Source organism: Bombina bombina, chromosome 4, assembly GCF_027579735.1.
Source record: "Bombina bombina isolate aBomBom1 chromosome 4, aBomBom1.pri, whole genome shotgun sequence".
Classification (NCBI taxonomy): domain Eukaryota; kingdom Metazoa; phylum Chordata; class Amphibia; order Anura; family Bombinatoridae; genus Bombina; species Bombina bombina.
In genome coordinates this window covers 1,054,178,362-1,054,204,397 of record NC_069502.1, presented here as the reverse complement: position 1 = coordinate 1,054,204,397, position 26,036 = coordinate 1,054,178,362, and the positions used below count along the sequence as shown (strand labels likewise).

The following is a 26,036-nucleotide window of genomic DNA, read 5'->3' as shown; positions in this document are numbered from 1 at the left end:
CTAAATCGACTCTACTTTCCATTTCTTTCCAGGGTAACAAATTATTTGGTTCTCAGTTGGATTCTATTATCTCAACTGTTACTGGTGGGAAAGGAACTTTTTTACCACAGGATAAAAAATCTAAGGGTAAAAACAGGGCTAATAATCGTTTTCGTTCCTTTCGTTTCAACAAAGAACAAAAGCCTGATCCTTCAGGAAACCATCTCCAGTCTGGAATAAATCCAAGCCTTCTAGAAAAGCAAAACCAGCTTCTAAGTCCACATGAAGGTGCGGCCCTCATTCCAGCTCAGCTGGTAGGGGGCAGGTTACGTTTTTTCAAAGAAATTTGGATCAATTCTGTTCACAATCTTTGGATTCAGAACATTGTTTCAGAAGGGTACAGAATTGGTTTAAAAATAAGACCTCCTGCAAAGAGATTTTTTCTTTCCCGTGTCCCAGTAAATCCAGTGAAAGCTCAAGCATTTCTGAAATGTGTTTCAGATCTAGAGTTGGCTGGAGTAATTATGCCAGTTCCAGTTCTGGAACAGGGGCTGGGGTTTTATTCGAATCTCTTCATTGTACCAAAGAAGGAGAATTCCTTCAGACCAGTTCTGGATCTAAAAATATTGAATCGTTATGTAAGGATACCAACGTTCAAAATGGTAACTGTAAGGACTATCTTGCCTTTTGTTCAACAAGGGCATTATCTGTCCACAATAGATTTACAGGATGCATATCTGCATATTCCGATTCATCCAGATCATTATCAGTTCCTGAGATTCTCTTTTCTGGACAAGCATTACCAGTTTGTGGCTCTGCCGTTTGGCCTAGCTACAGCTCCAAGAATTTGTACAAAGGTTCTCGGTGCCCTTCTGTCTGTAATCAGAGAACAGGGTATTGGGGTATTGTGGTATTTCCTTATTTGGACGATATCTTGGTACTTGCTCAGTCTTTACATTTAGCAGAATCTCATACGAATCGACTTGTGTTGTTTCTTCAAGATCATGGTTGGAGGATCAATTCACTAAAAAGTTCATTGACTCCTCAGACAAGGGTAACCTTTTTGGGTTTCCAGATAGATTCAGTGTCCATGACTCTGTCTTTGACAGACAAGAGACGTCTAAAATTGATTTCAGCTTGTCGAAACCTTCAGTCACAATCATTCCCTTCGGTAGCCTTATGCATGGAAATTCTAGGTCTTATGACTGCTGCATCGGACGCGATCCCCTTTGCTCGTTTTCACATGCGACCTCTTCAGCTCTGTATGCTGAATCAATGGTGCAGGGATTACACAAAGATATCTCAATTAATATCTTTAAAACCGATTGTACGACACTCTCTAACGTGGTGGACAGATCACCATCGTTTAATTCAGGGGGCTTCTTTTGTTCTTCCGACCTGGACTGTAATTTCAACAGATGCAAGTCTTACAGGTTGGGGAGCTGTGTGGGGATCTCTGACGGCACAAGGAGTTTGGGAATCTCAGGAGGTGAGATTACCGATCAATATTTTGGAACTCCGTGCAATTTTCAGAGCTCTTCAGTCTTGGCCTCTTCTGAAGAGAGAATCGTTCATTTGTTTTCAGACAGACAATGTCACAACTGTGGCATACATCAATCATCAAGGAGGGACTCACAGTCCTCTGGCTATGAAAGAAGTATCTCGAATTCTGGTTTGGGCGGAATCCAGCTCCTGTCTAATCTCTGCGGTTCATATCCCAGGTATAGACAATTGGGAAGCGGATTATCTCAGTCGCCAAATGTTGCATCCGGGCGAATGGTCTCTTCACCCAGAGGTATTTCTTCAGATTGTTCAAATGTGGGAGCTTCCAGAAATAGATCTGATGGCGTCTCATCTAAACAAGAAACTTCCCAGGTATCTGTCCAGATCCCGGGATCCTCAGGCGGAAGCAGTGGATGCATTATCACTTCCTTGGAAGTATCATCCTGCCTATATCTTTCCGCCTCTAGTTCTTCTTCCAAGAGTAATCTCCAAGATTCTGAAGGAATGCTCGTTTGTTCTGCTGGTAGCTCCGGCATGGCCTCACAGGTTTTGGTATGCGGATCTTGTCCGGATGGCCTCTTGCCATCCGTGGACTCTTCCGCTAAGACCAGACCTTCTGTCGCAAGGTCCTTTTTTCCATCAGGATCTCAAATCCTTAAATTTAAAGGTATGGAGATTGAACGCTTGATTCTTGGTCAAAGAGGTTTCTCTGACTCTGTGATTAATACTATGTTACAGGCTCGTAAATCTGTATCTAGAGAGATATATTATAGAGTCTGGAAGACTTATATTTCTTGGTGTCTTTCTCATCATTTTTCTTGGCATTCTTTTAGAATTCCGAGAATTTTACAGTTTCTTCAGGATGGTTTAGATAAAGGTTTATCCGCAAGTTCTTTGAAAGGACAAATCTTTGCTCTTTCTGTTCTTTTTCACAGAAAGATTGCTAATCTTCCTGATATTCATTGTTTTGTACAAGCTTTGGTTCGTATAAAACCTGTCATTAAGTCAATTTCTCCTCCTTGGAGTTTGAATTGGTTCTGGGGGCTCTTCAAGCTCCTCCTTTTGAACCCATGCATTCATTGGACATTAAATTACTTTCTTGGAAAGTTTTGTTCCTTTTGGGGATCTCTTCTGCCATTCTGAATTATCTGCTCTTTCTTGTGAGTCTCCTTTTCTGATTTTTCATCAGGATAAGGCGGTGTTGCGAACTTCTTTTGAATTTTTACCTAAGGTTGTGAATTCCAACAACATTGGTAGAGAAATTGTGGTTCCCTCATTATGTCCTAATCCTAAGAATTCTAAGGAGAAATCGTTGCATTCTTTGGATGTTGTTAGAGCTTTGAAAACATAATTTATGTAAGAACTTACCTGATAAATTCATTTATTTCATATTAGCAAGAGTCCATGAGTGACGTATGGAATATACATTCCTACCAGGAGGGGCAAAGTTTCCCAAACCTTAAAATGCCTATAAATACACCCCTCACCACACCCACAATTCAGTTTAACGAATAGCCAAGAAGTGGGGTGATAAGAAAAAAGTGCGAAAGCATATAAAATAAGGAATTGGAATAATTGTGCTTTATACAAAAAAATCAAAACCACCACCAAAAAAGGGCGGGCCTCATGGACTCTTGCTAATATGAAAGAAATGAATTTATCAGGTAAGTTCTTACATAAATTATGTTTTCTTTCATGTAATTAGCAAGAGTCCATGAGCTAGTGACGTATGGGATAATGATTACCCAAGATGTGGATCTTTCCACGCAAGAGTCACTAGAGAGGGAGGGATAAAATAAAGACAGCCAATTCCTGCTGAAAATAATCCACACCCAGAATAAAATTTTAATGAAAAAACATACGTAGAAGATTCAAACTGAAACCACTGCCTGAAGTACGTTTCTACCAAAAACTGCTTCAGAAGAAGAAAACACATCAAAATGGTAGAATTTAGTAAAAGTATGCAAAGAGGACCAAGTTGCTGCTTTGCAAATCTGATCAACCGAAGCTTCATTCCTAAACGCCCAGGAAGTAGAAACTGACCTAGTAGAATGAGCTGTAATCCTTTGAGGCGGAGTGTTACCCGACTCAACATAGGCATGATGAAATAAAGATTTCAACCAAGATGCCAAAGAAATGGCAGAAGCTTTCTGGCCTTTTCTAGAACCGGAAAAGATGACAAATAGACTAGAAGTCTTTCGGAAAGACTTAGTAGCTTCAACATAATATTACAAAGCTCTAACAGCATCCAAAGAATGCAATGATTTCTCCTTAGAATTCATAGGATCAGGACATAATGAAGGAACCACAATTTCTCTACTAATGTTGTTAGAATTCACAACCTTAGGTAAAAAATTCAAAAGAAGTTCGCAGCACCGCCTTATCCTGATGCAAAATCAGAAAAGGAGACTCACAAAAAAAGAGTAGATAATTCAGAGACTCTTCTGGCAGAAGAGATGGCCAAAAGAAACAAAACTTTCCAAGAAAGTAATATAACGACCAAAGAATGCATGGGTTCAAAAGGAGGAGCTTGAAGAGCCCCCAGAACCAAATTCAAACTCCAAGGAGGAGAAATTGACTTAATGACAGGTTTTATACGAACCAAAGGTTGTACAAAACAATGAATATCAGGAAGATTAGCAATCCTTCTGTGAAAAAGAACAGAAAGAGCAGAGATTTGTCTTTCAAGGAACTTGCGGACAAACCTTTATCTAAACCATCCTGAAGAAACTGTAAAATTCCCGGTATTCAAAAAGAATGCCAAGAAAAAAGATGAGAAAGACACTAAGAAATATAAGTCTTCCAGACTCTATAATATATCTCTCTAGATACAGATTTACGAGCCTGTCACATAGTATCAATCACAGAGTCAGAGAAACCTCTTTGACCAAGAATCAAGCGTTCAAACTCCATACCTTAAAATTAAGGTTTTGAGATCCTGATGGAAAAAAGAACCTTGAGACAGAAAGACTGGTCTTAACGGAAGAGTCCACAGCTGGCAAGAGGCCATCCGGACAAGATCCGCATACCAAAACCTGTGAAGCCATGCTGGAGCTACCAGCAGGACAAACGAGCATTCCTTTAGAATATTGGAGAATACCCTTGGAAGAAGAACTAGAGGCGGAAAGATATAGGCAGGATGACACTTGTAAGGAAGAGATAATGCATCCACTGCCTCCGCCCGAGGATCCCGGGATCCGGACAGATACCAGGGAAGTTTCTTGTTTAGATGAGAAGCCATCAGATCTATTTCTGGGAGTTCCCACATTTGAACAATCTGAGGAAATACCTCTGGGTGAAGAGACCATTCGCCCAGGTGCAACGTTTGGCGACTGAGATAATCCGCTTTCCAATTGTCCATACCTGGGATATGAACCGCAGAGATTAGACAGGAGCTGGATTCCGCCCAAACCAAAATTCGAGATACTTCTTTCATAGCCAGAGGACTGTGAGTCCCTCCTTGATGATTGATGTATGCCACAGTTGTGACATTGTCTATCTGAAAACAAATGAACAACTCTCTCTTCAGAAGAGGCCAAGACTGAAGAGCTCTGAAAATTGCACGGAGTTCCAAAATATTGATCGGAAATCTCACCTCCTGAGATTCCCAAACCCCTTGTGCCGTCAGATACCCCCACACAGCTCCCCAACCTGTAAGACTTGCATCTGTTGAGATTATAGTCCAGGTCGGAAGAACAAAGAAGCCCCCTGAACTAAACGATGGTGATCTGTCCACCATGTCAGAGAGTGTCGTATAATCGGTTTAAAGATTTTAATTGAGATATCTTTGAATAATCCCTGCCCCATTGGTTCAGCATACAGAGCTGAAGAGGTCGCATGTGAAAACGAGCAAAGGAGATCGCATCTGATGCGGCAGTCCTAAGACCTAAAATTTCCATGCATAAGGCTACCAAAGGGAATGATTGTGACTGAAGGTTTTGACAAGCTGATATCAATGTTAAACTTCTCTTGTCTGACAAGGACAGAGTCATAGATACTGAATCTATCTAGAAACCTAAAAAGGTTACCCTTGTCTGAGGAATCAATGAACTGATTGGTAAATTGATCCTCCAACCATGAACTTGAAGAAACAACACAAGTCGATTCGTATGAGATTCTTCGAAAATGAGAAGACTGAGCAAGTACCAAGATATCGTCCAAATAAGGAAATACCAAAACCCTGTTCTCTGATTACAGAAAGAAGGGCACCAAGAACCTTTGAAAAAAATTCTTGGAACTGAGGCTAGGCCAAACGGTAGAGCCACAAAACTGGTAATGCTTGTCTAAAAAGAGAATCTCAGACACTAAAAGTGATCTGGATGAATCGGAATATGCAGATACACATCATGTAAATCTATTGTAGACATATAATGCCCTTGATAAACAAAAGGCAGGATAGTCCTACAGTAACCATCTTGAATGTTGGTATCCTTACATAACGATTCAATATTGATAGATCCGGAACTGGTCTGAAGGAATTGACCTTCTTTGGTACAATGAATAGATAAAATAAAACCCCAGCCCCTGTTCCAGAACTGGAACTGGCATAATTACTCCAGCCAACTCTATATCTGAAAAACATTTCAGAAATGCTGAGCCTTTGCTGTGTTAACTGGGACACGGGAAAGAAAAAAATCTCTTAGCAGGAGGCCTTAACTTGAAGCCAATTCTGTACCTTTCTGAAACAATGTTCTGAAACCAGAGATTGAGAACGGAATTGATCCAAATTTCTTTGAAGAAAACGTAATCTGCCCCATACCAGCTGAGCTGGAATAAGGGCCGCACCTTCATGGGTACTTAGGAGCTGGCTATAGGTTTCTATAAGGCTTGGATATATTCCAAACTGGAAATAGTTTCCAAACTGATACCGCTCCTGAGGATGAAGGATCAGGCTTTTGTTCCTTGTTGTGAGGAAAAGAACGAAAATGATTATTAGACCTAAATTTACCTTAGATTTTTTATCCTTTGGTAAAAAAAGTTCCCTTCCTTCCAGAAACAGTTGAGATAATAATTTATAACCCTGGAAAGAAAGGGAAAGCAAAGTTGACTTAGAAGACATATCAGCATTCCAAGTTTAATCCATAAAGCTTTTCTAGCTAAAATAGCTAGAGACATATACCTGACATCAACTCTAATGATATCAAAAGATGGTATCACCAATAAAATTATTAGCATGTTATAGAATAATAATAATGCTATAAAATTATGATCTGTTACTTGTTGCGCTAAAGCTTCTAACCAAAAAGTTGAAGCTGCAGCAACATCCGCTAAAAATATAGCAGGTCTAAGAAGATTACCTGAACATAAGTAAGCTTTTCTTAGAAAGGATTCAATTTTCCTATCTAAAGGATCCTTAAATGAAGTACTATCTGCCGTAGGAATAGTAGTACATTTAGCAGGAGTAGAGACAGCCCCATAACCTTAGGGATTTTGTCCCAAAAAACTCTAATCTGTCAGATGGCACAGGATATAATTGCTTAAACGTTTAGAAGGAGTAAAAGAATTACCCAAATTATTCCATTCCCTGGAAATTACTTCAGAAATAGCATCAGGGAGATTAAACACTTCTGGAATAACTACAGGAGATTTAAAACCTTATTTAAACGTTTAGATTTAGTATCAAGAGGACCAGAATCCTCTATTTCTAAAGCAATTAATACTTCTTTAAATAAAGAACGAATAAATTCCATCTTGAACAAATACAAAGATTTATCAGCATCAACCTCTGAGACAGAAACCTCTGAACCAGAAGAACCATTATCAGTATCAGAATGATGATGTTCATTTAAAAATTCATCTGAAAAAAGAGAAGTTTTAAAAGACTTTTATGTAAACTAGAAGGAGAAATAACAGACATAGCCTTCTTAATGGATTTAAAAAATAAAATCTCTTATGTTTATCAGGAACACTCTGAGTATTAGATGTTGACGGAACAGCAACAGGTAATGTAACAGTACTAAAGGAAATTTTATCTGCATTAATAAGTTTGTCATGACATGCAATACAAACAACAGCTGGAGAAACAGATACCAAAAATTTATAGCAGATACACTTAGCTTGGTAGCTCCAGCACCGGGCAGTGATTTTCCTGAAGTATCTTCTGACTCAGTTGCAACGTGGAACATCTTGCAATATGTAATAGAAAAAACAACATATAAAGCAAAATTGATCAAATTCCTTAAATGACAGTTTCAGGAATGGGAAAAAAATGCCAGTGAACAAGCTTCTAGCAACCAGAAGCAATAAATAATGAGACTTAAATAATGTGGAGACAAAAGCGACGCCCATATTTTTTTAGCGCCAAATAAGACGCCCACATTATTTGGCGCCTAAATGATTTTGGCGCCAAAAATGACGCCACATCCGGAACGCCGACATTTTTGGCGCAAAAGAACGTCAAAAAAATGACGCAACTTCCGGCGACACGTATGACGCCGGAAACAGAAAAGATTTTTTGCGCCAAAAAAGTCCGCGCCAAGAATGATGCAATAAAATGAAGCATTTTCAGCCCCCGCGAGCCTAACAGCCCACAGGGAAAAAGTCAAATTTTTTAAGGTAAGAAAAAATGATTGATTCAAATGCATTATCCCAAATATGAAACTTACTGTCTGAAAAAAAGGAATGTTGAACATCCTGAGTCAAGGCAAATAAATGTTTGAATACATATATTTAGAACTTTATAAAAAAAGTGCCCAACTATAGCTTTAGAGTGTCACAGAAAATAAGACTTACTTACCCCAGGACACTCATCTACATGTTTGTAGAAAGCCAAACCAGTACTGAAACGAAAATCAGCAGAGGTAATGGTATATATATAAGAGTATATCGTCGATCTGAAAAGGGAGGTAAGAGATGAATCTCCACGACCGATAACAGAGAACCTATGAAATAGACCCCGTAGAAGGAGATCATTGAATTCAAATAGGCAATACTCTCCTCACATCCCTCTGACATTCACTGCACGCTGAGAGGAAAACCGGGCCCCAACTTGCTGCAAAGCGCATATCAACGTAGAATCTAGCACAAACTTACTTCACCACCTCCATAGGAGGCAAAGTTTGTAAAAACTGAATTGTGGGTGTGGTGAGGGGTGTATTTATAGGCATTTTAAGGTTTGGGAAACTTTGCCCCTCCTGGTAGGAATGTATATCCCATACGTCACTAGCTCATGGACTCTTGCTAATTACATGAAAGAAATATTATGTTGAAGCTACTAAGTCTTTCCGAAAGACTTCTAGTCTATTTGTTATATTTTCCGGTTCTAGAAAAGGCCAGAAAGCTTCTGCCGTTTCTTTGGCATCTTGGTTGAAATCTTTAATTCATCATGCCTATGTCGAGTCGGGTAAAACTCCGCCTCAAAGGATTACAGCTCATTCTACTAGGTCAGTTTCTACTTCCTGGGCGTTTAAGAATGAAGCTTCGGTTGATCAGATTTGCAAAGCAGCAACTTGGTCCTCTTTGCATACTTTTACTAAATTCTACCATTTTGATGTATTTTCTTCTTCTGAAGCAGTTTTTGGTAGAAAAGTACTTCAGGCAGCGGTTTCAGTTTGAATCTTCTGTTTATGTTTTTCATTAAACTTTATTTTGGGTGTGGATTATTTTCAGCAGGAATTGGTTGTCTTTATTTTATCCCTCCCTCTCTAGTGACTCTTGCGTGGAAAGATCCACATCTTGGGTAGTCATTATCCCATACGTCACTAGCTCATGGACTCTTGCTAATTACATGAAAGAAAACATAATTTATGTAAGAACTTACCTGATAAATTCATTTCTTTCATATTAGCAAGAGTCCATGAGGCCCGCCCTTTTTTTGTGATGGTTATGATTTTTTTGTATAAAGCACAATTATTCCAATTCCTTATTTTATATGCTTTCGCACTTTTTTCTTGTCACCCCACTTCTTGGCTATTCGTTAAACTGATTTGTGGGTGTGGTGAGGGGTGTATTTGTAGGCATTTTGAGGTTTGGGAAACTTTGCCCCTCCTGGTAGGAATGTATATCCCATACGTCACTAGCTCATGGACTCTTGCTAATATGAAAGAAATGAATTTATCAGGTAAGTTCTTACATAAATTATGTTTTTGCTCGGTTCCATCTGAGACCCCTACAGTTATGTATGCTCAGACAATGGAACGGAGACCACTCGGACCTATCGCAGAGGATAGCTCTGGATCACCTAACAAGAGACTCTCTATCTTTGTGGATTTTGCAGGACCATCTGTCTCAGGGTACATGCTTCCTGAGACCATCCTGGGTGATTGTGACCACTGACGCCAGCCTTTCAGGCTAGGGAGCAGTTTGGGGTTGGACTTGAGAGGAGTCTTCTCTTCCCATAAACATAGAGTTGAGAGCAATTTACAATGCCTTAACAGCCTGGCCTCAACTAGCTTTGGTCCGGTTTATTCTAATTAAGGAGAAATGTAAACGATCATGGACATCTGTTTACCACTGCTAATTTATGAGCACAATAATACATTTGCAGGTAGAATACATTTTGATATTGTTTTTAGTGTAACCACACTTTTTATAAGGTAACATGATGGCACATAATTTTGTTTGATGTATTTTTGTTAAGAATACAGTGGTTGCAGACAGTGTCTTTCAGCTCTAGCACAGCACACACAGCACAACTTCCTAGACTGTTTCACGCACAAGACATTCATTAGAAAATATACCTATATAAAAGACAGACTACTAATATAATTCCTTGTACTAAAGCCAGACATATTAGAATATCAGATACAGATAGATACAATTAACATCTTCCTGATGTAGGTCACTGGCAATTTAATTTTAGCATCTTGTCCAGTCAAGAATATTAGAGTCTTTGTTCCTCTATTTCCATGATGTCATTATATAATTATGCTCCATTAATGGCTCAAATTTCTTTGCAGAGACATTATATACTGGAAGTTTCTGATCCGTATCCTATAAGTTTAATATATTAAGTATTTAAGGAATTATTTTATTTTAAACTAGATAAATTGGATTGTGCAATACCATGATAAATCTGATCATTTTCTGATTTAACACATCATGGCCTAACTTCCAATTACACTTTTTACCTCTGTGGTTACCTTGTATCTAAGCCTCTGCAGACTGCCCCTTATATCAATTCTTTTGACAGACTTGCATTTTAGCCAATCAGTGCTAACTCATAAATAACTCCACAGGAGTTAGCACAATGTTATCTATATGACACACATGAACTAGCACTGAGAAAAACTGTCAAAATGCACTGAGATAAGATGCGGCCTTCAAGGGCTTAGAAAATAGTATATGAGCCTACCTAAGTAACTAGGTTTAGCTTTCAACAAAGAATACCATGATAAAAGTAAATTAGAAAGTTGTTTAAAATTGCATGCCCTATCTGAATCATGAAATTTTAATTTTGACTAGACTGTCCCTTTAACACTTGGACACAGTAGAACACCTATTCCAATCCACACAAAGAGGATTAATAGCATTTTTGCCATCAGTTCATACATTATCATTCTTTCTACAACAGGTGCCAAAGTTGCCAGTAAAGGAGGCCACATGGAAAGAATATTTGTTGCTGAATTCCGTCCAGATTCTGACACACAATTTGTATCTGTTGGAGTAAAGCACATAAAGTTCTGGACATTGGCAGGAAGTGCTCTGCTTTACAAAAAAGGAATTGTTGGATCTGTAGACAATGCCAAAATGCAAACCATGCTTTCTGTTGCCTTTGGTGCTGTAAGTCTGAAGCAACTCTGTTACATTTCATATTTATATAAATATAGTGGTATGTGTGTATGTTTTTATATATATATATATATATGTTTATGTCAGATATTGCAATGCTTGAAAATAGAAAAAAATGTATTACCTAAGCCTTTGAAGTATCTTGAAGGAAACAACAAAGATGCATGTGTTGCACTTGCATATTAACTCTATATATAATTACTCAGTTGGAACATTGTATATGGCCTTTGATTGAGGCATGTTAAAAGTGTGTGCTTAAAGGGATACTAAATCCAATTTTTTTTTTATTGATTTAGATAGAGCATGCTATTTTAAGCAACTTTCTTATTTACTCCTATTATCAATTTTTCTTCGTTCTCTTGCTATCTTTATTTAAAAAGCAGGAATGTAAAGCTTAGGAGCCAGCTCATTTTAGATTCAGCACTATGTATAGGGCTTGCTTATTGGTGGCTACATTTGGCTCCTAAGCTTTACATTTCTGCGTTTTAAATAAAGATAACAAGAGAACGAAGAAAAAAATTATAATAGGCGTAAATTAGAAAGTTGCTTAAAATTGCATACTCTATCTGAATCATTAAAGAAAAAATGTGGATTTATTATCCCTTTAAATATAAACATAGGTAAATCCTGTAATTTTAATCAAATTTAAGGTTTGCCTTAAACAGAGTCTCTAATCTTGTTGGTATTAGACCATACTGAATCTAAGCATAGGTCTTTTTAAGTTCTCATACAAACCCTGCAGAATTCCTGTCCTCCATTAAGGGGAAGTAGAAAATAAAACTGTTCTCTCAGGTTCATAATATAAACCATCATTCATTGACAAATTAAACATGACTACATTATTTTACAGTGGACCATTTAGTAAAGTCATTTAGAATGTTATTTGGGAAGGGCAATAATTTTTAGAATATTTATAAAATAAAAATGGACATCAAACATCCATGATGTATTAAAGTTGCTTGTGAACCAGACAAAATATAAAGATAATTTATACAGAATGAAGTAGGACCCTAGAGCTCAGTGTTACGTCAATTATATTTTGAGAGCAGTATTAGTAGTGAACGTTAGATATAAAAGCCTTTAACTTTTGCAATGTAATCTACACCCACATACTTCTTTCTGTATAAATATTCTTTATATGTAGCTTGGTTCAGTAAACACTGTAGCCATATATAAACCAGTTTTGCTTCCTCATTAAAGTCATGTTGTTGGACTAACAATGAATAAAAGGGACATAAAAGGCAGGGAGAGTCCATGACTATTCATAACTGTTGGGAATATCAACACCTGACCATCAGGAGGAGGCAAAGACACCCCCAGCATGATTCCTGGGGGTAAGTCCCTTTATTTATTATGGGAATAGGTTGTTCTCATAGGGATGTCATATGAGAGCTCACAGTGTGGGTTTTTAACTACTTCCCCTGAGGGATCTGAGGATAACTAGCACGTGGGGACTTAACTCCTTTGCAGAGTACTTGTGAGGGTTGAGGGCGGCTCTGGGGCCCTTCTTAGACAGATTGCAGACTGGGGCATGACGTTTTTTATAAAATCTGCACAATAAATTACTTGCGCGCTTAGCCGGCAGTGGGGGCAGAGTTACATCATGCCTCATTTGACCGGCTTATCTTCCTCTTGCTGATACTTGCAAGGAGCTGTGGCGCATCTGAAATTCCGATCGCATCTGGGAGAGTCCAGTCAGACTGAGAATATCTAGCCTGTGTCTACAGGGAGAGGTAAGCAACCCAGCCTACGACAGGGTAGAGGTGCCTTTTATTTTCTATGTTTTTTCTGATTACGGTCATTATTTAGCACAGCGGTTGTGGAATCACCATCCTATAAGTTATGAAGGACTCTTATGTTAACCCTTCTGAGGATTCTTCAGTTGAATAAATAATATCACTAATAATTGCCTTTATTGTGAGGAGGCCATAGTATGTCCTTCTGCCCAGTTCTGTTCCATCTGTTTTGGGTTGTTTTAAAAGCCAGGAAGGAATCTAAGAATGCTATTTATTCTGATAAATTAACACACTCTAAACCTTTTGCCTCTCGGGAGTCTGTTCTCCAGAGGATGCCTTTCCTATCCCCTCAACCAGGATTTAATCCTATCTCACAAGCAGTCCCTTGCAGCCAGCCTTTACCTCCTACTGGGGGTAACTTTTTTCCTGAAGTTTTTTCATCACAATTGCAATCTGCTGTAACGGCGGCCCTAAATGCCTTACCTATTTCTGGGAAACGCAAAAGAAAGGTAAAGCATAGTCCTGCAGATTTGGGGGACATTTCTTCCATTCAGTCAGAGTTGTCTAACCTATCTCATATTTCTGAGGATGACCTAACGTCTGTAGCATCAGAAGGTGAAATATCAGATGCAGAGACTTCAGAGGTTAAGGCTCCTGGTTCTGAGGAGTCTAGGTTCAGATTTACTATTGAACATCTCCAGTTACTTTTGAAGGAAGTTTTAGCCACTTTGGAAGTTCCAGAAGCTAAGCTTATAGAAGAACCCAAGATCCCTAAACTTGATAGGGTATATGAAGAAGTTCCAGTTCGCATGGCGAGTATTATTTCCAGTGAATGGGAGACGATCGGATCTCCTTTATCTCCCTCGTCTACTTTTAAAAAGTTGTTCCTAGTCCCTGACTCTCCCTTGGAACTGTGGAGTTCCTTTCCCAAGGTGGACAGAGCAATTTCTACTCACGCTAAGCGCACTACCATTCCGTTGGAAGATAGCTCTTCCTTTAGGGACCCGATGGATAAGAAGTTGGAAAGTTACTTAAAGTGATGGTAAATTCAACACCTTTATATTTTGCCATTCGATGTGAAGTTTAAAAATAATATTAGTTTAATTGCTGAAATTTTTTAAATTTAAAACATACTTTAGTAACTTTTATATAACTGCTACCTTGATACTGCATGCTCCGGCAGCCCCGACACCAAGACACTTTCCACCCCCCCCCCCCCCCACCCCCACCCCGTGACGTTTTTGCCATTGACCAATTAAAAACCTGGCGTTTTGGCATGTTTAATGTAAAAAAAAAAACTGGATCTTTTGCGCATTGTTTTTTTTTACATTGAAGCATAGCACAATTTGGATTGGACAACGGTGAAAACTTTAAAAAAAAAAAAAAAAGTCAGGGCTGCCGGAGCCTGCAGCAGCAAGGTAGCAATTATATAAAAGTTACCAAAGTATGTTTTAAATTTAATTTTTTTCATCAGTTAAACTAATATTATTTTTAAATTACACATCGACTGGCAAAATATAAAGTTGTTTAATTTACCATCACTTTAAGGAGAATGTTCCAACATATGGGTTTCCTTTTTCAACCGGCAGCTGCGGTGGCCTCTGTAGCGGGCACAGCCTCTTACTGGTGTGACTTCTTATCGGAATTAATTGAAGTTGAGTCACCTTTAGAGGATATTCAAGACAGGATCAAGGCTCTTAGAATAGCCAATTCTTTTATCTGTGATGCTAATACGCAGATTGTTTACCTGAATGCGAAGTCCTCAGGTTTTGCGGTGCTAGCTTGGAGAGCCCTGTGGTTAAAATCCTGGTATGCTGAAATTGTTTCCAAATCCAGACTTTTTTCATTACCCTTCAAAGGAAAGGTACTATTTGGACCTGGATTGGATGCTATAATTTCTACTATTACTGGAGGAAAGGGTTCCTTTCTCCCACAAGATAAGAAGGCGAGACCCAAGGGTCGCTCGCCAGCTAATTTTCGTTCCTTTCGATCTGACAAGTCTCAGCAGACCCAGTAGGCCTCCAAGCCCGAACAATCTAAGGGTGCCTGGAAGCCTCCTCAATCTTGGCACAAATCCAAACAGGCCAAGAAGCCCACCGAGAGTAAATCGGCATGAAGGGGCGGCCCCCGATCCGGGATCGGATAAGGTAGGGGGCAGATTGGCTCTTTTCTCTGAGGTCTGAAACAGGATGTTCAGGATCCTTGGGTGTTAGACGTAGTGTCCCAAGGATACAGGATAGGATTCAAATCATGTCCTCCCAGAGGAATATTTATACTGTCCAGACTGTCTTCAAGGCCAGAGAAGAGAGCTGCCTTTCTAGATTGCGTTCGGGATTTGTCCTCCCTAGGGGTCATAGTCCCGGTATGCATGCTCAGACAATGAAACGGAAATCACTTAAACCTGTCTCTGCAGATTGTATAAGACAACCTGACAAGAGAATCTCTCTCTCAAGGAACATGCTTCTTGAGACCGTCCTGGGAGATTGTGACTATGGATGACAACCTTTCAGGCTGGGGAGCAGTCTGGGGTTCCAGGATGACCCAGGGTACTTGGTCCTGAGAAAAGTCCTCTCTCCCAATAAATATTCTATATCTGCGGGCGATTCTCAATGCTCTGATGGCTTGGCCCCAGCTCAGTTACGCCCAGTATATCAGATTTCAATCGGACAATATAACCTCGGTTGCGTACATCAACCATCAGGGAGGCACAAGAAGTTCATTAGCGATGAACAAGGTGCCCCAAATCCTTCAGTCGGCGGAGACCCACAACTGTTGTCTTTCAGTGATTCACATTCCAGGGGTGGAGAACTGGAAAGCCAATTTTCTCAGCAGAGAATCCTTTCAACCGGGAGAGTGGTCTCTCAACCCCGAGGTGTTTTCAGAGATAACCCTTGTGGTTATTAATTACACCCTCAGATGGGGGTACCCGGAAATAGATCTCATGGCATCTAGTCTCAATGCCAAACTACCCAGGTATGGGTGGAGATTGAGAGATCCTTAAGCAGAGTTGGTAGACACGTTAACAGTTCCCTGGAGGTTCAGACTCATATATCTTTTTTCTCCATTGGCTCTATTGTCGTGTGTAGTAGCCCACATCAAACAGGAGCGGGCCAGAGTGATCCTAATAGCTCCTTCATGGCCTCGAAGGACATGGTTTGCAGATCTAGTAAGGATGTCTTCTTTCCCTAACTGGAGGTTACCTTTCTGGAAGGATCTTCTAATGCAGGGTCCTTTTCTTCATTAGAACCTAGACTTCTCTATGCTTGACTGCGTGGCTCTTGAACGTCTAGTTTTAGCCAAGAGAGGTTTTTCAGATAAGGTCATAGATACCTTAATACAAACTCAAAAGCCTGTCACAAGGCGTGTTTACCATAAGGTTTGGCGGACCTATCTTCATTGGTGTGAGGAACGTGGAGTTCCTTGGGGGGGGGGGATGGTTTCTGTTCTCTTATCCTTCATTCAGGAGGGATTGGATAAGGGTTTATCCGCTAGTTCCCTGAAGGCTCAGATATCGGCCCTATCTGTTTTAATACATAGGAGAATGGCTAATCTCCCGGACGTTCAGTCCTTTATTAAGGCCCTGGTTCGAATCAGACCAGTGTTCAGAAATGTTGCTCCTCCTTGGAGCCTCAACCTTGTTCTTAGAGTTTTACAACAGGCTCCGTTTGAGCCCATGCATTCTGTTGACCTCAAGCTTTTGTCTTGGAAGGTTCTGTTTTTATTAGCTATTGCTTCGGCACGCAGAGTTTCTGACATTTCTGCTCTACAATGTGACTCCCCTTATCTTGTGTTTCATGCTGATAAGACGATTTTACTTACAAAGTTAGGTTTTTCTCAGATCGTAACATTAATCAGGAAATAGTCGTTCCATCTTTTTGTCCTAAACCTTCCTCCCCTAAGGAAAGGTTACTTCATAATCTGGATGTGGTTCGTGCTTTAACATTTTACTTTCAAGCTACTAAGTACTTCAGGCAGTCCTCGTCCTTATTTATTCTTTACACTGGCAAGCGCAAGGGCCAGAAGGCTACTGCTACTTCTTTGTCCTTTTGGTTGGAGGAGTGTCATCCGCTTAGCTTATGAAACAGCGGGATAGCAGACTCCTGAGAGGATTACAGCATATTCTACTAGGGCTGTTGCTTCCTCCTGGGCATTTAAGTATGAAGCCTCTACTAGGGCTTAGATTTGTAAGGCGGCTACATGGTCCTCCTTACATACTTTTTCTACAAATTTGATGTCTTTGCTTCTGCTGAAGCAGCTTTTGGGAGAAAGGTGTTACAGGCTGTGGTGCCCTCAGTTTAGGGTCAGCCTCCTTTTCTTTTGTCCCTCCTGTTTATTCATCAGTGTCCTCTGGAGCTTGGGTATTGGTTCCCAACAGTTATGAATAAAGTCCTGGACTCTCCCTGCCTTTGGAAGGAAAACAAAATGTATGCTTACCAAATAAATTCCTTTTCTTCCTGGCAGGGAGAGTCCACGACCCCGCCAGTAATTGTTTTTTAAAGTGGCTTCCTTATTGAATTTTTCTTCTGGTACCTCTACACCCTAATGCTTCTCCTGATTTTCCTCGTTCCCTTTGCCAAATGACTGGGGGATGGGGAAGTGGGAGGGGTATTTATAGCCGTTGGCTGGGTGTCTTTGCCTCCTCCTGGTGGTCAGGTGTTGATATTCCCAACAGTTATGAATGAAGTCGTGGACTCTACCTGTCAGGAAGGAAAGGAATTTATCTGGTAAGCATTAATTTTGTTTTTTTCTTTTATAATTCAATTTTAAACAACTTTCCAATTTGCTTCTATTATCTAATTTGTTTTGTTATTTTGGTATCCTTTGTTGAAAATAATACCTAAACATGACCAGGAGCTTCTGATCGGTAGCTGCACACATATGCCTCATGTTATAGGCTCACCCATATGCATTGCTGTTTCTTCAACAAAGAATACCAAGAGAATAAAGCAAATTAGATAATAGAAGTAAATTAGAAAGTTGTCTAAAAATGGGTTTCATGCCCCTTTAAGGTATATAGCATGTAATTAACCCAGTAGTTACATGAAAACAGTGAATTAAAGACATGGGCCTAGATTACAAGTTGATGGTTACTGATTGGGAATGTGTACTTTGCAGATAGACATGTGCAATTAGTATAGCTCAATTTGCTGTTACAATTTGTTGTTTTGTGTATTTGCACTTCTCATACTTATAATGGTAAATGCTAATTAGCACTCTAGACAAATTTACCATGACGTCACCAACACTAGGCCCCCATCTAAAATTACATCTACTCTAAGACCCCCGACCCACCCACCATGGATCCTCTACAAGGGTTTAAAAATGCCATGTTGTTACTATTAATGTAATTGTTGTTGGTACTAGTGAAACACAAGACAAATAGCAAATTACTTTCTCATTCATAAAGCCTGGCTGGAAAAGAGGGGATTTCCAAAGGTGAATGCATTAAAACAAGAGAGCTGAAGAAGAGATGAACACCCTAATGAATTTAAAAGTATTTGTGAATCAGATAACATGCCCCAGTTGTTTCTACCCACCTTGAATACTGCAAATGTGGCCTCTTTATGTAATTAGGCATCATGTGACAGCAGCTCCAGAAAACATTCATGAGTGGTTGGTAGAATTCCAGGAAGCCTGGTGCCATATGCCAGAAGAATCAGCTTGCTCTTACAGACTGGTATAATAGGCAGATATTGTCAATGGTCAGACATTGTGCTAAGTAATCTGTCTTTAAGGTAGTACCAAGGGACTGGAAACAAACCTTGCCTGCCATTAAGGGTAAACCTTGTAAAGGCTTTGCACAATTTGTGTAGGAGAAGTAGCACCAGAAGTTATGTGAACTAAGCATTGATGGTGAAAACTTTCAATGTGTAAGAACCTGCAAAAAATGTTTGCCATTGCAGTGATTTTGATTGTTGGTGGGATTCATTTATTGATCTATCTTCTTATGTTAATAATACAATCTTGTTTTCATCAGTTGTTGAACCCTTTTTAAAAAAAAAGAATATCAAGGAAAAGGAATTCTATTGGGATATGAGGTCATTTATAGTAGAGGCTAATTTGACACAATTCAGTTATACGGGTATAATTCATTAACAAAAAGAATATCCATGTGCTGCCACAACTGAAAATAAGAGAAAAGTAATTTAAAAATTAATTTAAAGAGATAAAAGAATAAGGATCAAAATGATATAGTAGGAGAAAATAAAACATTACCTAAATGAATCCTTATTTCCCAATATGCACATTTAATTACAAATGCAGCTTTGCTGGACCAGACTAAAAAATGGGGTTTATTTCCCTAAGATTTAAGGTTTAAATTGCAATACAATATATTGGGATTATTGAATTATATTTCATGCTAGAATAGTAATACTCATATTATTTTATTTCAGAATAGCCTCACTTTTACTGGTGCCATAAATGGAGATGTGTATGTTTGGAAAGATCACTTCCTTATCAGATTAGTGGCAAAAGCTCATACGGGACCAGTGTTTACAATGTACACAACACTACGAGATGGTTTGATTGTAACTGGTGGAAAGGAGAGGCCGTAAGTACAAAGTAATGGTATTTAGCATAACGCAATAAAACAATTTTTTTAAATTAAATTTAAATCTAAAATGTATTATTTTATACTGTATTGCCTGTACATTGTTCACTCACAATAAATCTGTTTAAGAGCATTATTATTTCACATTTTAGGACAAAAGAAGGTGGTGCTGTTAAATTATGGGACCAGGAGATGAAGCGTTGCCGGGCATTTCAGTTGGAAACAGGCCAGACTTTGGATTGTGTGCGCTCAGTCTGCAGAGGCAAGGTACGGATATAGATTAACATTTGACAGAGACGTTTTTATTTTTTGTAATTTTATAATTTATGCACAAATTAAAATATTCACAGCACTATTCAACATGTCCGCTTGCACATTGATAAATATCCCCCTACATCTTCATTATGCATTTAGGATTGCTTTCATATATTTCCCAGTATGATAAACACCTAGGGAAATTTCGAAGGTATGTTTTTATAACTAAGGAGTGCTAATTTATCACGTGTCCGCAAACGGGCAAATTCACCTATTTGTTGGTGGGTTGTTCCTAATAAATATTTATGTATATGCTTATATACATATCTATTTATGTGTTAAAATGTGTATATACACATATTAACACATACAGATATAGGTATATATTTATATACATATATATTTAAATTTGCTGCCCATCGCTGTGCAGCTTACACTCTTCGCTGCGCTAGTTCTCATGCCATCAGACATTAGAGCCTATGGAGTGCAATGCTTCCGTGCAATGCATTGTACCTCACTTGTAATACCAGCGCACATTTGCGTGAACTGGTATAACTGAGTTGAGCGTAAATATCGATTCCGCAGAAGCGATATTTTGTGCTCAACTTGTAATCTAGCCCTAAGTGTATTATACTTTTTATTAAAGGAACAGTAAAGCTAAATTTAAACTTTTGTGATTTAGATAGAGTATATACTTTTAAACAACTTTACTATGGTAAAATTAGTTTGTTCTCTTTGTATACTTTGTTGAAGGAGCATATCTATGTAGGCACACAAGCCACAACTACTAAGAGCTAGGTGCTGATTGGTGACTGCACATAAATACCTCTTGGTATTAAATTGGAAATTTGTTTGAAATTGTTTGCTGTATCTGGATCCTGAAAAGTTGGGTTTCCCTTTAAATCCCTTTAAATCTAATATTTTTTAAATTCCCAAATGGACATGGACTGGTAGTTCCCAGTCTACACTTTAAATGTATCTTTCTGCCAGTGCTTAAGTTACATCCACTAGGTATAGGCCACATAAATGTACCAATCCTTCTGTTAGTTTGTGTCCAGTGACATAACAACTATCTGTGCAAGCATATCAGTTTAAAGAAGACGCCATAAGTCTCCCAGTGAAGCCCTGATTAGCTGCACTTGACAGACAAATTAGAGCACACAGACTTTAAACCCATAGAAAGCGAACTGTAGAGTTGCCTCACTTGAGTTGTTAGCCATAAGCCTTCCAATTATTATTTCTAGCCAGTTGCGTTTTATATCAGATTGCATTACCAAATTGCCTATAGTCTACAATTACATAGACTATGTATAATGTTCTGTCCTATTTCACATGCTAACTTGTTTCTTCAGATAGAGCATGCAATTTTCCAATGTACTGTATTTCTATTATCTAATTTGTTTTGCTCTCTTTGTATCTTTTGTTGAAAAGTATACCTAGGTCGTCTCAGAAGCTGCTGATTGGGGGCTGTACAAATTTGCCTCTTCTCATGACTTTCAACTAGCTCCCAGTAGGGCATTGCTGCGTCTTCAACAAAGGATACCAAGAGAATTAAGCAAATTAGACACTAGGGGGCCCATTTATCAAGACCGCTGCTCCTTAACCCTGTTCGTCTGCTCTGAGCATGCGGACACACATCGCTGAAAATCAACCCGATCGAGTACGATCGGGTTTATTTACACCTCCCTGCTGGCGGCCGATTGGCCGTGAATCTACAGGGGGCGGCGTTGCACCAGCAGCTCACAAGAGCTGCTGGTGCAATGCTGAATACAGAGAGCGTATTGCTCTCCGCATTCAGCGGTGCGGATCAGGTCCGCCAGACCTTTGATAAATATCCCCCTAGAACTAAAGTGGAAAAATGTTTAAAATGGTATGCTCTATCTGAATCATTAAAGAAAAAAATGTGTGTTTCATGTCCCTTTAAGGAATGTTTCTTTACTGAGAAAAAAATATACCCTTATCGTCAATGTTTTATACCTTTTACTAACAAATAAATAACAAGAGATTATACAAGTTATGTTATTTGTTGATTTGTATTTATTTAATATACTTTAATAGGGAAAGGTATTGGTTGGAACCAAAGATGGAGAAATCATTGAGGTTGGAGAAAAAAATGCTGCTTCAAATATCCTCATCAACGGCCACGTGGAAGGAGAGATCTGGGGTTTAGCAACACATCCCTCTAAAGACATTTTCGTTACTGCAAGCAATGATGGGACTGCAAGAATATGGGACCTCAGTGATAAAGTAAGGGCTGATGAAGTGTTAGTCTGGGAGGAGGTTAGCTGCCTCAACAACTTATGTGCTTATCATCTCCCCCTAAACAATGACAACTTTTTAAGAAGTACAAAAGCCCACCCGGTCTAAGGTCTCACTTTATGGGAATATTGCATTTTAAATGGACAGCTTGGCACTTTTGTTTGCTCTGACCTGGTTTGTGTGCCTCCTAAAGAAGCTGCCCTGAATGTTCAGGAATATGTTGGAATGTTTATTATTTCTAGTAGTACCAGTCCCTCCTTCTATTCTAACTATCAATTATCTTTCTAGGTCAGTCGTTTATGTTGAACATATGTGTTTGTCAAATATAGCAGTTATTTTTTTCTGACTCTGTAATACTGAACAGTCATTTATTTGCATGATTACAATAGATTATTAATGTTGTTATAATATAATTTATAATATCATTTATAAAGCACCAATATATTTCACAGCTCATGTAAGAAGGGGAAGAGATTTGCTATAAATATCCACCCAAGGCCCAGTGGCGGCTTGTGAATTTTTAAGATGGTGGTGCACAAGACCCCGCCCCTTTGAGAACGCCCCACCCCTCAAATGGCCCCACCCATTTGAACTAAAGTAGACACAAATTCTAAACTCTTGAATCTGTTATATATATGTACTGGTCTGATAAACACTATTTATACATTTCTTACTTACATTACATATATAATATCTTTATAACAGCAGCATGCTCTTACCTTACACCTCTTCTATTCTATTTCGATATTGCAAGTATTCGCCGAAAGAAGAGCAGTATGAGAGTGTGCTGTAAAAAAAAATAGTGTGCATTACAATTTAGTTTCCCAGTTAATAAACCCACTTGCATTTGCTACTAACCCTGCTAGCAGTTTGGGGAGTTATCCGTTTTTACCATACTTTTCTAATGTCCATTATTTCCAGCACAGAGTCCAGAGTGATAATTTTGTCCCATGTCTGCCTTCGTCAGAACTGCACTGTTACTGTAGTTTCCTTTGCTCACTGATTTTGTAGCATCCATTCTAAATAAAAAATTATAAAATATGTTACTACATTGTATTTCAGAAGCTACACAAAATGATTGTTCCTTATAACCTATGACAGGTGAACGTCTAAAGAATAGAGGGGGATTATAATGCATTAGAAAATATTAATTGCACTGCAGGTCGAAATTAATACACAATAAATGCTTTAAAATAAAAATCTGCATTGGCTTAAGCCTTGGGACACATCCCTTGAAAAGCCCTTTGAATGCTGCTTCATTTACTGTAGCCAATTAGCAGAGCGCAGAAACATTTTTTAAACTCCCTCCCCCTCAGGCAATCTAGCGCGCATTTAAAAAAAAGAAAATACAACTATTGGGCTGTCAGCAGGTAGTGTACACTGAAAACTAAACTGTGCACTCAAAATAATAATTACACAAAAATTAATAGTGGGCTTTTCTTTAGAACTAATAGTTCTTCTAGCTCCGGCTAATTGCCCGCCCCTAAAAATAGCCCTGCTATGCCTGACTGTGGCCGCTCTGCTCCCTCACCTGCTCAGTCCCACTCTGTGCTGCCCCAAGCAGGTCGCCGGCCGCTGCGCTCCATCACACTGTCTGTGACTGCCCAAAATGAGCTCCTCTCAGCTCACGACTATCTCTCCACAATGAGAAATTGTGTCCTTGAGGAGGAGGAGCCTAGTGAACGTCATTGTGTCACGTGGTATCCGGACGGCTTAGCACACCCCCTCACTGGCTCACTCACACAGACTGAACTGTGCGATTAAGCCAGTATAGGGATGGGTTGGAGGGTGGGAGTGGCGTCCCAAGTGTCTGCATTAAAAGCAATGACACAGGCATGGTAGGCTCTATCCCACATGCGGTTCTATACAAAAATCAATGGAAAAATTTAAAGAAATATTTTTATAACAAAAAACATTTTTCCTTTAACTTTTTTAGGGGTATAACTTAAATATAATTTTTCCAATAGGGGGGCTATTGGAAAAATTATATTTTCTTCAGAATATTTTTCTTTTCCTCTTCTTTTGACTGGGGGTTCACGTGCGGGTGTGCACATATGGCGGAGCCTCCACTGCCAAGGCCTGTTTGGGTGGCCCACAATGCATCATAATGACTTTTTCTGAGATGTGTGAACTACAGCAAAATGGCCTTAATCCAGTATAGTATTAAAAAGAAGCTTTTGCAGTTGCAAACTGTACGATAAAGTCTTTTAGAAACGTCTGGTTTATAACAAACATAGGGCTATATTACAAGTGGAGCACAATCACGTTATCTTTTAGACAAAAAATCCCAGTATTACAAGTGGACATTTAAACATTTTAAGCAAAGCATCTTAATGCAGCTGAAACTTTTTAAGTATACCCTATACTTTTAATGGTTAATGCAGGAAGTGCTATTAGCGTGCATTGTGCTCGTATTACAAGTGGTGTGAGTTAAAGGGAAAGTCTACTTTAAAATTGTTATTGTTTAAAAACATAGATAATCCTTTTATTACCCATTCCCCAGTTTTGCATAACCACCACTGTTATACTAATGTTATATATACGTTGTGTGGTACTTTGGTACCTCATGACGTATATATACGTCTGAACTGCAGGAAGCTCTAGCAGTAACTTAACAGCTGAGCCATAGTTCCTGAGCTCATGACATCTGTCTTCATATGGAACTGGAGCATGATTGGTGCTCTGGTTCCATATGAAGGCAGATGCCAGATCGTTACAGACGATAACACTGTGTGTGTCACTGTCTGTAACGATCATCTGCTGGTGCCAGCGGGAGGTGTGGCAGGGAATCCGGGAGGCGGGTGGGCGGTCCAGCAACAGAGGGGGGAGGGAGGGGAAGGGAGTGGGATGGCCCCATTTTACAAAAAAAATAAAAAATAAAGGGAGATGGAGGAACGGGGAGCTACACTACAGAAAAAATGTGGGTTAAGAGGGTGGGGGTTCCCTAACTAACAATATAGAGGGGGAACCACTACACTACAGAATTTAAAAAAATAAAAATAACTTTTTTATAGGCACTGGCAAACAGCTGACAGACACTAGTTAGAGGAGGGTGGTTAGAGAGCTGTTTGGGAGGGATCTCTTCATATTAGCAGACTGTCTGCCAGTACCTAAGATGATGGTACCCAGTAGGGGGGGGAGAGAGCAGTTTGGGAGGGATTAGGTAGGGATCAGGTTGTGGGAAGTGTCAGATGGGAGGGTAATCTCTACACCAAAGCTAATATTAACCTTACAAGCTACCTGATTAACCCCTTCACTGCCAGGAATAATAGGAGTGTGTTGCGCAGCTGCAATTAGCGGTCTTCTAATTACCAAAAAGCAATGGCAAAGCCATGTATGTCTGCTATTTATGAACAAAAGGAATCCCAGAGAATCTTTTACATCCATTTGTTATATGACTGCAGTAGTTGTGTGTAAATAATTTCAGTGAGAAACCAAAGTTTTCTAAATAGTTAACAATTTTGTTTTATATGATCTTATCTGGTGGCCAAGTAGTGGCATTAATTGTACAAAAATGGGTCTAGATCAATACCTTGGGTTGTCTACTTTAAAAATATATATAGTTTTCACAGATAAATAAATAAATAAAAAAACTCTATTCTGATTAAACGGAGTGATAGCAAAATGCTACAAAGTCTCCAGTACTTTGGGCAAGTTGTTCTCTGACATTCCCAATAGTTAAGGGGTTAATTAATACCATTGTTGTTACCACAATGTAGTAGAAAGTACAAATGCACTAGCATCTAGAGTAGACCTATGTGCTAGGGGGAGAGTGAATGAAATACGTTGTATTGGGTATAAATAGAGAGTTTTTGGTTCTTCAGTTTAATAACAGGAGATTCTCTTCACTGATAGGGGACAGGAGAATGTTTCTGCCTACTTCTCATGTACTCTTGAGTGACCTGTTTGCTCCCTGTTTGAATAACTGACAAATGCAAAATAAAAATACAATGCAATAGCACAAAAGCAAATACAATTTTCCCTCCCCCTGTATCATGTGACAGCCATCAGCCAATCACAAA

At 39.1% G+C, this 26,036-nt stretch overlaps 1 protein-coding gene across 1 annotated transcript in view; it reads left to right on the top strand.

Annotated features, from left to right (window-relative positions):
- The window catches only part of EML6 (EMAP like 6), a 540,560-nt gene that overhangs the window by 445,500 nt on the left and 69,024 nt on the right, over positions 1 to 26,036 (top strand). Inside the window, exons 36-39 of the mRNA XM_053712691.1 lie at positions 10,994 to 11,202; positions 19,343 to 19,500; positions 19,653 to 19,767; positions 21,814 to 22,002. Coding sequence (XP_053568666.1) covers positions 10,994 to 11,202; positions 19,343 to 19,500; positions 19,653 to 19,767; positions 21,814 to 22,002 — 671 coding nt within the window. The remainder of the gene's footprint in view (positions 1 to 10,993; positions 11,203 to 19,342; positions 19,501 to 19,652; positions 19,768 to 21,813; positions 22,003 to 26,036) is intronic.